A 15,233-nucleotide genomic window follows, 5' to 3' on the forward strand; every position below is an offset into this window, starting at 1 on the left:
CAAAACAAAAACATTATATTTGTTCCCTCTAGAAGTTAAGAAAACAAAATCGGCGGCGAAGGCTAAAAAGCGGACCAAAAGCGCTCATTCTACCAACATGATAAAAACCAAGAGTCGAGACCTAGGAACGAGAGATAGCACCCATCATGGGCCGAAAAGCGGAACCAGTAAAAAGAAATTGACGGGTAAGTTAGTTTACATAATTTAAGCTGCTAGTACTTTATCATAGCATGCAATAACTTTATATATATATATATTGACAAGATAATGTTTTATAGTTTTGGGTCACTGACCGAAAACATAGATTTTGGGGATTAGTTATGATTAGCAAAGGAATGTTTTATTGTTCATGTTTACTTATATTTTTATTTTCATTTAATTCTTTTTTTTACTTTAAAACCGTTTTGCAGACTAATTTTAATTTTAAAATAAGAAAATAAATTGTTGTTATTTAAGAACTATTTTGATTTGGCGACAAGGCATTCAGCACGAGTAGACAACAACCCGGAATTGTTTTTCCGTATTACCTACGAACCGCCCCCCCCCCCCCCCCCACCTCCCAACACCAACACCACCACCCCAGCCACCACCCCCATTGTCTTGTATACATTCACACAGGGGAATCTCGGAGGATGTGCCCAATGCAGTCGTGCTTGAACCTTCTGTGGATGCAAGCACGAGTCAAATGGTTGATTGATAATCTGAAAAACGGTAAAATTGTTATATAAAACGGTAAAATTGTTATATAAAACGGTAAAATTGTTATATAAAACGGTTCATTTAATTAATTGTTCCTTTTAAGTGGATTGCAGCATAAATATAATAACTGGTAACTGTCTTAAGATATCGGCATTATCCTACTCAGGTCGATTGCAGGGCTAGTGAATATTTGGTCTGGGCTAGTGGAAATTATGAACTGTATTATTATAATACATAGGACATTAGCGTATGAGACAGGGGGCGGGAGTGGGGGGTGCAACTGCCCTCCTAGTGCTGGAGCAAAATCTAAAATTCGGGCAAAAATTATACAGATATTTGGGCAAAATGTCCTTTCCTGAGACCTTTCTACCATGTATTTCCATCAGTCTAACCTCAAAATTAGTTGTAATCCATTTAAAATTGCATAGTGATTCGTTGGCAACCATATATAGCTGTATGGTAGTAAAGCTAGAATGATAAAAATAGCCAAATCGTCTGTGAGAGCTACCAACTTTATCAACCATTTGAGAAAACACTGTCAAAGGGCGGAGGCTGTTTGGCAAAGCCTCGCGGCCTTCGCCATGTAACCTTCGCAGGATAAAGCCGATATCTTAAGACAGTAACCAGTCATTCTCTATATATACCATTCCTTACTTGGGAAGGAAGGAAGGAAATGTTTTATTTAACGACGCACTCAACAAATATGTTTACGGTTATGTGGCGTCGGGCATATGGTTAAGGACCACACAGAGAGAGGAAACCCGCTGTCGCCACTTCATGGGCTACTTTTTTCGATTGGCAGCAAGAGATCTTTTATATGCACCACCCACAGACAGGATAACACATACCACAGCCTTTGATATACCAGACGTGGTGCACTGGCTGGAGCGAGAAATAGCCCAATGGGCCCACTGACGGGGATCGATCCCAAACCGACCGCGCATCAAGCGAGCGCTTTACCACTGGGTTACGTCTCGCCCTCCCTACTTGGGAGTCAAGCACGTGTTGTTTTTGTAACAACCATCCAAAACTCTTCTTTTTTTTACCATCCTGCTCCAAACCTCCCTCACAGTTCCCTTGGCATTCCGCCTCATGTCATTGCCCCCCCCCCCAAATGGATTATCTGGATCCGCCACTGACTAAATTTATTCTTCGAGTGCGTTGAGCTAGACTTTTAGCAGGAGGGGATCTGTACTGCGGTTTGCAAAGTTTGGGTCGAGACATGCTCCATAGAAAAATGTACTGAAAAAAAAAAATTGCTTTGGCAGGAGGAGCGTTTTGTTAGTTTGGGTTTGTTGTTTTTTGTGGTGGGTTTTTTTTTTTTTTTTTTTTTTGGGGGGTCCTTTCTTTTGTTTTGACTAGGGGTGTGTGTGTGTGAGGGCTGAGGGTTACCGAGGGTTGAAATTGCGTTATCTACACGTCATCTAAACCTTATCATCACCATCATCATCATTCAGAAGCGGATCAAGTTGGGGGAACCAGGGGGACGCGCTTCTTCCCCCCCCCCCCCAAAAAAAAAACCTGCTCTCCAAATAGTCAAGTGCCCTTTTTGTTTGTATAAAAAAAATGTTTTCACATAAGCATTTTTAACTGCATGAAGTTAAGTTGTGCCTGTATGCGCAAGCTTGGAGATGTGTGTCTGTGATATTGATTCTCAATGGAAGGAAGGAAGGAAATGTTTTATTTAACGACGCACTCATCACATTTTATTTACAGTTATATGGCGTCGGACATACGGTCAAGGACCACATAGATATTGAGGGAGGAAACCCGCTGTCGCCACTTCATGGGCTACTCTTTTCGATTAGCAGCAAGGGATCTTTTATATGCACCATCCCATAGACAGGATAGCACAAACCACGGCCTTTGGTGTGCCAGTCGTGGTGCACTGGCTGAAGCGAGAAATAGCCCTATGGGCCCACTAACGAGAATCGATCTCAACCCGACCGCGCATCAAGCGAGCGCTTTATCACAGGGCTACGTCTCGGCCGAGATTGTCAGTATTCACCACATTGTTTAACGCCAGTAATGAGCGCCTTAATTTTGCGTCATCAAAGTTGCATAATGATAGCCTAATAGATTTTGCTTTGAAATTGTATAGATCTTCAAAATTACTAATGAACAATAGGCTCTGTCATCTTTATGTATATCTGCCCTACCTAGACCGAGTCGTCGCTAGAATAGTCTTGTTTTTTAAAGCTATAATTTTCAAGTGCTCCTTTTTATTGTTTTTATGTATAACTTCCCTACCTGGACCGAGCCGTACCTAGAATAGTACCTTTTAAAGTTTTAATTTACAAGTTCTTACAAGTGCCCCTTTGTATCGTTTTCATGTCTATCTGCCCTACCTAGACAGAGCCGTACCTAGAATAGTGCCCTTTGAAAAAAAGTTATCAAAGTCAAATTACAACGAAGGAAAGTTGATTATATGGCTTTTTCTCGAGTCCCCCTCACCCGTTCTCCCGCCCCTGGTCATTTCGACGTCGGTTAACACTAAAATTCACGATTTAGTGATTGAGATCTAAGAATAACGGGTTTGAACTCTTCTAAATAATAATTTTTGGGTTATAAAACTCCAAAAGAGGAACTGATCACTGTCTGAAAATGGTTAATTTTGCTATCAAGATGACAAGAAGAAAAACAAAATTCGTTCTTGGGTTATACTATGCAAAATAATGCGTAAAATAGTTTTTTTAAATTATTGTTTAAAAATGGCTAATTTTGCGATTCAGATTCCAAGAAAAGAAGTTTAAAGCCATCCAATTTTAAAATTTCCCCGGGGTAGCACTCTGGTAAGGCACATCGTGTCACGCTTAACAACGACCCTGGTCAGTAGCCAACCCCACTTTAAAAAAACAAAATGCTCCTACGGGCCTGCAAACTCATATAATAATGTCTATTAATGTAGCTAGCGGTCCAGAAAACCGCAGCTAGTCATTTTGTCTAGGTCCGGACCTCCCCCCTCCCCCTCCCCCTTTTTGAAAAACGACCATTACCTTTAAGCTGTAAGAGGTGCGCTGTGTAAAACGAGAGATCAAAAATCACATTTGGACACCCCCCCCCCCCCCCCCCCCCCTCTTTCAGAAATCCTGCATCCACGCCTGTATCTGGTCATATCTTGACAATGAATACAGTGATTGCGGGATAAATACACAAACGCATTCATATTAACTTCAAATATTAAAGCTTTTATTTAGATGCCCTTTTAACGAGTGAGTGTGCCCCTCTTTTTTAAATATGTCCTGGATCCACCCATCATCATCATCATCATCATCATCATCATCATCATCATCACCATCACCATCACCGTCATCATCATTATTTGTTTTTAGATACTCAACAAGCTCAAAGCCAGGATGTTGAAATTCAAGATGGTGACGACACACAGCAAGCCATTGGTGAATATGTTTACCTTATCTTCATGTTAATATATAATTAAGGTTTAAACACGCTGTCCCGGGCACATACCTCAGTTATTATTGTTGTTATTATTGTTTTTGTTGTTATTTTATCAAATATGTTTAATTAGGGGATAATATTACTGTGTTTCGTTGTTAACTATAAGGATTTATCACAGAATTTGGGTTTGGAGACGAGACGAAGTCGAGTCCTTAAATCTAAATATTTTGTGATAAATTCTTATAGTTAACAACGAAACGTAGTGATATTATCCCTATTCTAATACTACACCTATTAGGAGTACCTGTACGAAATGTTATTGTGTTTTTATTGAAGAAGTCCCACAAATATTAAAAACCTAATTATCTATTCTCCTTACTTACGATATTCAATGAAATATTGTAGTTAAAGTAAACGCTTTCCTGTGACATGACGGCACTGGCTTAGGACCTAAGTAAAGGCAAATTTATTAGTATACTGGTGGCACCTAAGCATTTGTGTTATATTTTAAAGTTAAAATCTTTCTTTCAAATATTTGTTTCACCGCCACAGTTCAATGGCAGGGTTCGAACTTAACGGTCGCCCGATCGCCCGATCGCCCGATCGCCCCTAGCGACTGAAAACGACGATGGGCGACTGAAAACCCACAGTAAGGTTGCCCGCCTGGCGACCGATTTTTTTTTTTTTTTTAAATCAATAATTAATAAAGTACAGCTATGTAGCCTACTTTGCACCATGAAAAAGTGTAGGTCTGCTTTTACATATAAACATATGCCCAATATAAGAATAGGTGTACGGTAAGTTAAGTGACATGTAAAATTGGGCACAAATTCATATCGACAAGATTCAGCCCTGGTTATGTGTACACGTCATAGATCGTATCCACTGAACATTATATTTAGGTGTTTTTTTTTTATTATTATTATTTCATTGAGATGGGGTGGGGGGGGGGGGGGGGGAGGAAGGAAGGGGTTGTGTCGGTTATACCAGCGCTCAACGTTTGGTGAACGCAAGCATCTTTGTTTGTTGCAAATTATATAATTGGGAATTATATAATCCAATTATCTAATTTAATATGAAACGCTAAGCGATTTCTCAAACCTAACACGTGCGTAGCTCGTGTCCTAACATGTGCGTAGCTCGTGTTCTAACTTCTAACACGTGCATAGTTCGTGACCCATCACGTGCATAGTTCAAAATAAATGTTTTCTCTTACAATCTGTTGCAATATTGTTTGTTTTTTTAGAAAATATTATTCGGGCAAGTGAAAATAAACTCGGGCAAGTGAAATGCTGTCACCACTTGCCCGGATGGCAACTAAAAAAAAAAAGTTAAGCGCAGACACTGCAATGGAATAATAAACGTGTTACAACTGAAAGTTATTTAAATTTTAATGTTTTTTAAACTCAAGTAATGAGCGCATTTTTAGTGCCCCCCCTCCCCCCCCCCCCCCCCCCCCCCCTTATTTATTGGCCTGCATGACGGTACATACGTCTGCGCAGCAAACATTAAAACGACCACTTCTGTCGCTAATGTTTACATAAACAGCAACAATAATGGATCCGACTTTTTGTAAGTTCTAAACAACAAAAACTTCCTGTTATAGTCTGTTTCAGAAAAAATTTGATTATGCAAATGAGATAAATATAAATGGTGTTCCATGCTCTTTAGTTTGGACAACACAAAATGACAATATAAAAAAAGCCAATGTCAAAAATTGTTATCATTATTCAACAAATGTTTTCTGTTATTAACTGTGTAAATGAGCATCAATCGTGTTCGTTAGACATATAGGACAATCAATGATAATTTTGAAACAGACTATAGCTAAAATAGGCCATGCTGTAAGTGCAATCTTCAAAGTCTGTGTGCAGCCATTTTGCATTGTGTCACTCGGAGGGAAATTCAAAGTATGCTTGGATGTTTGCGTTAACAGATAAAATAAAACATTCGTTTCATTTATGGATTCATAAATTACAATAAGGTATGTATTGAAGCTTCTATGTAAACTTGTGTAAGTTGATATACAAGGTCGACAGACACGTTTTGACAGGTGCTACAAAAACACGTTGATCGAGGCTGGCAAAAGTATACTTTTAGTGCATTAATTTAGAGTTTCTTGTAATCAAATTGCCATCTACCAGTTTTATACATATATTCACAATCAATATGTGTTGTTTTAACAACGGTTTTATGAATTAAATTAACGTTGTTTGTTTGTTTACAAACATACATGTACCCCAACATTTGTTTCGAGACGTAATGTAACGTAGACCGGACTCGGTGGCGTCGTGGTTAGGCCATCGGTCTACAGGCTGGTAAGTACTGGGTTCGGATCCCAGTCGAGGCATGGGGTTTTTAATCCAAATACCGACTCCAAATCCTGAGTGAGTGCTCAGCAAGGCTCAATGGGTAGGTGTAAACCACTTGCACCGACCAGTGATCCATGACTGGTTCAACAAAGGCCATGGTTTGTGCTATCCTGCCTGTGGGAAGCGCAAATAAAAGATCCCTTGCTGCCTGTCATAAAAGATTAGCCTTTTTCTAGCGGGCTTCCTCTAAAAAACAGTGTCAGAATAGCCTATGATAAGATAAAAAATCAATGTGCTCTAGTGGCGTTAAATAAAACAAACTTTTACTATTGTTTTTAATGTAACGTAAATAACATGCGCAGACTTTTGTGCCGGGCAGACTAAGGTGACATGATTGTATTGTAGTATTTTGAACATGATTTATTGTAATACAGTATACACTAAAACTATTTTTTCGTTTGCTGTTATTTTTTGTTACAAAACGTATGCATATGATTGGACTTTACATTTGTGAAGTAGTGTTTTAAAGTCATATAGAATTATTTTGAGCAATTCTCATGGATTAATTTTGAACAAGAACCACGTTGATGGGGTAGGCCTACAAGTTTATAACTTTTAATAGCATATTTTCACTTATTGTTGTAAAAAACAAAAACATTAAATAATATTCATTTACCAGATGGTAAGTATTATTTTCGTGAGTTTTTCAAATTTTGCGATATTTTGAAACAATGTTTAAAATTGCGTTTACAAAATCGATAGTCATTTCCATCTTGTCTTCAGTATTAATTGTATTGTCCCCAAAAGTATGTTCTAAACAACAAAGGTGTACTTCAGATTAAGATTAAATTATTTCTGATTAACCTGTTTGTGCCACATCGGGAATAGATCAGAATAGCAGGCAATAACTAATAAGACACGTGATCAACAATCTCACCGGTGAGTTAGTCCACATCATTGTAGCTGATAGCACATTCCTATATACCTTTCCATATTGAAGCATGTGTCTTTTTTGTAACAACCACCCAAAACTATTCTTCATCACCATCGTCATCATTATCATCATCATCATCATCATTAACATCATAAACTATTTTCATTTATTTAGATACTCAACAAGAGCTTGCCCAGGGTGTTGAAATTCAAGATGGCGACGACACACAGCAAGCCATAGGTGAACATGTTTACCTTATTTTCATGTTAATATATAATTAAGGTTTAAACACGCTGTCCCGGGCACATACCTCAGTTATTATTGTTGTTATTATTGTTTTTGTTAATATTAATTATTTGTAATTATTATTATTGTTAGACTACACTAAAGAGTCAATTGACACTTTGTGTTTTAAATAGTATTAAATTTTAATATTATTATTATTATTATTATTATTATTAGACGAAAGTCAACTACCAATAATACCAACAATAGGCTCGATGATACAGGATGATGAAGGAACAAACCAAGATGATGAAGCCTCACAGATAGCATCAGGTAAATCTAACGTACACACTATCCTGTAGGTTTATTATAGACAGGCTAATACGACACTGATAACTGAGGTAAATCTAACGTACACACTGCCATGTAGCTATATTATAGACAGGCTAATACAACACAGATAACATTGGGTAAATATAACGTACACATTGTCTTGTAGTTATAATATAAACAGGTTAATACAACACAGAAAACTAATGTAAATATAACGTACACACTGTCTTGTAGTTATAATATATACAGGCTGACACGATACAGAAAACTCAGATAAATATAACGTACACACTGACTTGTCGTCATAATATAGACAGGCTAATAAGACAAAGAAAATAACCGGTAAATATAACGTACACACGGTTTTGTAGGTTTATTATAGGCAGGCTAATACGACACAGTAAACCTCATGTAAATATAACGTACACACTGTCCTGTAGGTTTATTACAGACAGGCTAATATGACAAAGAAAACCTCATGTAAATATAACGGACATACGGTCCTGTTGGTTTATTACAGACAGGCTAAGGTCTCACTACACAGATCACTTCCGGATGAGAGTTCATTCATCACGGTCCACTACAGTTCCTAATTGTGGCACATGTTATGGTTCACATATTCACTTCTAGGAAATGGTGAAGAATTAAAACAATATGTATGTTTAATGGTAAGCCTTGTGGCTGTATTTTGCCCATGTTATTTTGTAATATTGTGCATCGACCTATTGCGACATGGGTATATAGCGCAAGTGACAGCCGGAGTGAATCGGTTAATGAACCACCTGTTCGGACCGGTACTACAGCCAGATGCGGTCATATAGCAAAAAACTGAGATGGAAATGTTCACAATTTTGGAGTGAATATAAATGCTTATATAATGTATGTTCGCAATGGTGTATGTTGTTAGTGCCAACGAGAACCCGTTCTATGGGCAATCTTCGCTTGAAGTTGGGCAGTTTAACATGGGTTTCAATGGCAGATGACATCTGTGTAGTGAGACCTAATATGACAGAAAACCTCATGTAAATATAACGGACATACGGTCCTGTAGGTTTATTACAGACAGGCTAATATGACAAAGAAAACCTCATGTAAATATAACGTACACACTGCCCTGTAGGTTTATTACAGACAGGCTAATATGACAAAGAAAACCTCATGTAAATATAACGTACACACTGCCCTGTAGGTTTATTACAGACAGGCTAATATGACAAAGAAAACCTCATGTAAATATAACGGACATACGGTCCTGTTGGTTTATTACAGACAGGCTAATATGACAAAGAAAACCTCATGTAAATATAACGGACACACGGTCCTGTAGGTTTATTACAGACAGGCTAATATGACAAAGAAAACCTCATGTAAATATAACGGACACACGGTCCTGTAGGTTTATTACAGACAGGCTAATATGACAGAGAAAACCACGAGTAAATATAACGTACATACGGTCCAGTTGTTGTATTATAGACAGGCTGACACGGGACTAAACACCTCAGGTAATAATTCAAAGGCATTGGTATGTGCTGCCCTGTTTGTTGGAAAGTCCAAATAAAAGATACTTGGCTGCTAAAGGGGAAAATGTTGGCGGGTTTCCTATAAGACTCATTTCTGAATTACCTACCTTTGACATCCAGTAACCAATGATTGATCAATTAATCTGAATTGCGTCCATAAACGAAACAAACTTTCTTGCTAAATTTTTGGTACACAATTAAATGTTCACTATAAAGCCATAAATCTGGGTTGGTCGAATAATAAAAAAAAAAAAAAATTTAAAAAAAAAAAAAAAAAAAAAAAACCCCACACTGTATTTTTTCCAATCCAGAAACTCAGAGATCAAGCTCGACGGTGAAGTCTAAAAAGCGGTCCCGCAGCCCCCAGTCCGCCAGCGTGATGAAAGCCAAGAGTCGAGACCTAGGACCGAAAGATAGTGCCCTTCAGGGATCGAAAGACACATCCAGCAAGAAGAAACTCACGGGTAAGTGTGACGTGCCCTCACTCTGCGTGACACGTTATCTGATTATATTGTGTCAGGAAATACACACTGGTCAGGGCTAGAGGACACTAGAGCTATAACATACACAATTAAATCCAAAACTGCAAAATCAGAGTCTAAAAACACAGATAAGGATCTTAGTTTTAGCATCAGTTGATTGAGGGAAAGGGGTATAGACAGCGGCAAGTGAATTTTCGGGGTGGGGTGGTGTTCGAGTCGATTTGAGCAGGGATAGTTTCGAAGCCCTACACCTACCACCCCAACCCCCGGCACATGCCCCTCTAAAGATTCATCTCAAGTATGGTTTCAATGCAGGGCCCAGATTTTTGAAGGATGTTCTGATGAAGTTTTTCTCCAGCACTATGTGGGCTGTTTCACCCCGCCTCCACCCTCCCCGGTTCCCATCTTGTATGCTTATAGTACTACGATATCGTAAAACTTGCAGGCTATGGCGTTTGACGTGGTGATGTCATAGCTTACGACAACTAACCCACTGGACAGACAGCCCAGTTGGCTGAGGTGTGTATGCCCAGGACAGTGTGCTTGAACCTTAATTAGATAGAAGCATGAAAATATTTTTAAGAGAAAGAGACCGTTCCAAATTCTGCGTTAAGTGACCGTAAGAAATTCTTGAGCATCATGTTTCAGGGGCATAGGCTGGGGAGGTTCGGGGGTTCGGACGAAACGCTCTACTACCCTCGTGTGCTGGTCTGCTCGTGTGCCTGTGCCTGTGCCTGTGCCTATTTTAGTGTGCGATTCCATCCCTGTCCCTTCTCAACTCTCTTCCTGTCTTGGACGGAAGAACTGGCCCATGCAAGAACCTGCTCAGAACGCGCTCGTTAAATTATTTCTTTGCCCTTCCTTGTATTCTTTGACTTTAAAACTTCAAGACACAGTTTCGAATTGTTTGACTTTGAAACAGCTAGAGACAGTGTTGTATTCTTAGACTAAAACCGCTAGATGCAGTTTCATATTCTTTTACTATAAACTGCTCAATGCAGGTTCTTATTATTTGACTAAACCGCTAGGCACAGCTTCGTGTTTGTTTTAAAACAGCAAGATGCAGTGTCTTATTCTCTGACTTTAAAACTGCTGGAAGCAGTTTCGTATTCTTTGAAATAGCTAGACGCAGTTTCGTATTCTTTGATATAGCTAGACGCAGTTTCATATTCTTTGATATAGCTAGACGCAGTTTCGTATTCTTGGAAATAGCTAGACGCAGTTTCGTATTCTTTGAAATAGCTAGACGCAGTTTCATATTCTTTGACCTTTAAAACTGCTAGGCGCAGTTTCGAATTTTCTGACACTGACAGAAAAGAAAAAAAAGAAGAAATGTTTTTTGTTTTCAGTGGATAGTAAACAATCGGCAGTATCGTTGAAGAAAAAGCGATCGAAGTTGAAACGAAGAAAGAGTACCGATCGTGTAGCGAAAGATCGTGGAATGAGAGACGACGCGGATCAGTCCGATGCTGATCTGTCAACACAACAGGACACGGGTTTACTAGATGGAATATCCGACAGTGAGGTAGCCACGCAGGACGATGGTCAGCAGGAATCGGAGTTGGACACATCAGGAGACCTGGATATGATGCCAGAGGGCCAGACCTTCAGTGACTCGGAAGAGCACAAGGCCCTCGACCCTCTGGATGATCCCTCGCTGGCGATCCACGAGGCGCTGGATATCGAGGCCTTCAACAAAATAGTGAACAGGTACGGCGAGATCTTCTCCGACCACCGCTATCTGAACGTGCACGACGAATACCCTGCCGAGGAGGTGGTGAGGCTGGTCACCATGGTGACGGATATGCTGGGCAAGTTCGAGGAGTTCATGGGCCAAAGCCAGCAGAATATCGAGATGCTGAGGGCGAAGATGAGGAAGGTCAAAGACAACGTCCACACGAGCGTCAACAAGCTGTGTATGAACATCAGAGGTAGGTAGGCAGTTACTTATCTAGCCTTATTCTGTCTATGTACATCAGAGGTAGGTTGGCAGTTAGTTCTCTAGCCTTGTTGTGTATGAACATCAGATGTAGGTTGGCAGTTAGTTATCTAGCCTTGTTCTGTCTATGTACATCAGATGTAGGTTGGCAGTTAGTTCTCTAGCCTTGTTCTGTCTATGCACATCAGAACTGGGTTGGCAGTTAGTTCTCTAGCCTTGTTCTGTCTATGCACATCAGAGGTAGGTTGGCAGTTAGTTCTCTAGCATTGTTCTGTCTATGCACATCAGATGTAGGTTGGCAGTTAGTTCCCTAGCCTTGTTCTGTCTATGCACATGATATGTAGGTTGGCAGTTTGTTCTCTAGCCTTGTTCTGGCTATGCACATCAGATGTGGGTTGTCAGTACTCTAGCCTTGTTTTGTCTATGCACATCAAATGTAGGTCGGCAGTTAGTTCTCTAGCCTTGTTCTGTCTATGCACACTAGAGGTTGGTAGGCAGTTAGTTCTCTAGCCTTGTTCTGTCTATGCACATCAGAGATGGGTAGGCAGTTAGTTCTCTAGCCTTGTTCTGTCTATGCGCATCAAAGATAGGTTGGCAGTTAGTTCTCTAGCCTTGTTCTGTCTGTGCACATCAAAGATAGGTTGGCAGTTAGTTATCTACCTTTTTTTGTCTGTGTACATCAAAGATAGGTTGGCAGTTAGTTCTCTAGCCTTTTTCTGTCTATGCACATCAAAGATAGGTTGGCAGTTAGTTATCTAGCCTTGTTCTGTCTGTGTACATCAAAGATAGTTGGCGTTTAGTTCTCTAGCCTTGTTCTGTCTATGCACAACAAAGATAGGTTGGCAGTTAGTTATCTAGCCTTGTTCTGTCTGTGTACATCAAAGATAGGTTGGCAGTTAGTTCTCTAGCTTTGTTCTGTCTATGTAAATCAGAGGTAGATTGTCAGTTAGTTCTCTAGCCTTGTTCTGTCTATGTAAATCAGAGGTAGATTGTCAGTTAGTTCTCTAGCCTTGTTCTGTCTATGTACATCAGAGGTAGGTTGGCAGTTAGTTCTCTAGCCTTGTTCTATCTATGCATATATGTAGGTCGAAAGTTAGTTCTCTAGCCTTGTTCTGTCTATGCACATCAAAGGTAGTTTGGCAGTTAGTTCTCCGTGTTCTCTATCGTTGTTTTGTCTATGGCAGTCTGGCATTTGTTTCATAAGGGATATTTTATATGCACCATTTCACAGACAGGACAGCAAATACTACAGTGCTTCCTGGCGAAGTCAGAGATCAGACCCGGGATGGGCGTGCCTGGTCCTCTTTTGCACGTTAAATGAGATTCTCATTCCCATACTAAGGTCTTTGATATACCAGTAGTCGTGCAATGACCGTGACGAGAAATAGCCCAATGGTCCCGTCGGTGGGAACGCTTTGTCACTGGTATGGGCATCGTTCCGCCCCTGCACCATCCTAACACCAGCAAACTAGGGACAGTTCCTTTAAACTTTAACCATTGCTACTTGTTCAGATACCGTGAGTAAACTGGAAAATCAATCAGCTAAACGTCTGTGTGTGTGTGGGGGGGGGGGGGGGGGGGGGGGGGGAGGGGGAGTTGTGAGGGTTTCTGTTAGATTTTGTTTTGTTTTGGGGTTGGGTTTTTTAATGTTTTTGTTGTGTCTTTTTTTCTTTAGGTTGTTTTGAAATGTTATCTGGTTTTTGTTTTGTTTTTTCTTAAGGGGGTTCTTGGTTGTTTTTTGTGGGGTTTTTTTTTTTAATTGGGAGAAGGGGATCCTTTCCCAAACACACGAGCTAGTTTACGGTTATACCGGACACAGTGCTGTAGACAGGGGGGAGCCACGGGGGCACACACGCGAGTGTAATAATTTCTTTATTATCTATATTTAGTATTGTTGTTTTCTTTATCAATAACAAGACCTAATTCAAAATATTTCAGCCACAACTAGCAGGAGATGACGAAATGACGTCATATTTCAAATGCACAGTCTGAACCAGGACTGGAGAAGCAACGTTATGTTATGACGTCGCTTCCCAAAATTACGTCATTACACTTGTTACTACACGTGTGCTTTGTATGATTATTATTAATTATGTTATGTTGAACCATATGGATAATAAATATACATACATACATATACATACATACATAGTGTGGGTTGCCGCCCCCACCCCGCCCCCAGTAGAAACTGCGGGCACTGTTTTGACGTCGTGAGTGTCGTGTTTGCAGAGGACGAGGAGGACACCACCACGATAGAGAAAAGGGAGCTAGCTGAGAAACTAGCGGCACTGAACGCAATCTGCGCCAAGACGAACGTCGAGGTCGCGGAGGCCGTCCACCTCTCCACGGAGACCGAGAAGCTCGTCGTAGAGGTGAGGGGTGGGTTGGGGTTAACAACACCACTAGAGCACACTGATCACGCGCAGATTCAGAGGGATTGTGTTGGGGTTTTTTTATACAGAGGGGATCCTTCTTCTTCTTCTGCGTTCCTAAGGCCATGCTCAGACTTCCAGTCCTGTTCTCACTAGCAAGTCTGCTGTACGTCAAAGGGACGACGTCGGTCCCCAAAGTTTCTCTTTTAGGTCCACCGGATACGGCCAGGTTTCTTGTCTCAGGGTGGTATATGATGGACAGGACTGAAGAATGTGTTCAGGTGTTTGGGCATCTGTACCACAGGGACATTCATCAGTGTGGTCAAGTCTGAGTCTATAGAGGTGGGAGAGCAGGCGACAGTGGCCAGTCCTCATTCTAAAGATGATTACTTGCTGTGTTCTGTCCAGTGACTCAAGGTTATCCTCTTTTCCCACTTCCATCCGTATCTTCCAGTTGGTGTTAAAGCGGTTCTTTATGATGGTTTTCACCTCCGAGTATGATGTGGGTTGAGATACCTGCTGAAGTTTACTTCCTGTTTTTGAGAGCCTGTCTGCTTCTTCATTGCCTGGCACGCCACAGTGAGATGGTATCCACTGAAGGATTATGTTTGTTCTTTTTGACATATCTTGAAGTTCCCTCCTGATATTCAACAGGATATGTTCCCCACAATGTGTCTGGAGGCTCTGTAGTGGAGATCTGCAGTCTGTAAGGAAAACGGTGTTGGGAGACAGTTTGTCTTGTAAGTTTAGTACTTTAGCTGCTTCAAGTAGTGCACAGCTCTGAAGCTCAGCTCTGAAGTTGGTGGAGAGATATCCAGTTGCGATGGACTTCGATGTGAAGCTTCCATCAACATATCTAATAAAGACACCCCCTCCTCCATTTTTGACAGCATTTTCAGCAGAGCCATCTGTATAGACTTGGGTCCAGGAATCTCTGTGGTAATCCCTGTCCAACTTCTCGAGGGTAAGGGCTTTAAGTTCTGCCTGTGTGTGTTCCTCCTTGTTACCAACTCCT

General features: G+C 40.5%; 1 protein-coding gene across 2 annotated transcripts in view; it reads left to right on the forward strand.

Annotated features, from left to right (window-relative positions):
* LOC121373318 overlaps positions 1-15,233 on the forward strand; it is a 62,430-nt gene that overhangs the window by 12,570 nt on the left and 34,627 nt on the right. For both annotated transcript variants that reach the window (XM_041499884.1, XM_041499885.1), the window contains exons 6-12: positions 33-185; positions 4,032-4,097; positions 7,519-7,584; positions 7,807-7,902; positions 9,737-9,889; positions 11,257-11,838; positions 14,076-14,218. In XM_041499884.1, coding sequence (XP_041355818.1) covers positions 33-185; positions 4,032-4,097; positions 7,519-7,584; positions 7,807-7,902; positions 9,737-9,889; positions 11,257-11,838; positions 14,076-14,218 — 1,259 coding nt within the window. The remainder of the gene's footprint in view (positions 1-32; positions 186-4,031; positions 4,098-7,518; positions 7,585-7,806; positions 7,903-9,736; positions 9,890-11,256; positions 11,839-14,075; positions 14,219-15,233) is intronic.

The sequence above is a fragment of the Gigantopelta aegis genome, chromosome 5 (genome assembly GCF_016097555.1).
Source record: "Gigantopelta aegis isolate Gae_Host chromosome 5, Gae_host_genome, whole genome shotgun sequence".
Classification (NCBI taxonomy): Eukaryota; Metazoa; Mollusca; class Gastropoda; order Neomphalida; family Peltospiridae; genus Gigantopelta; species Gigantopelta aegis.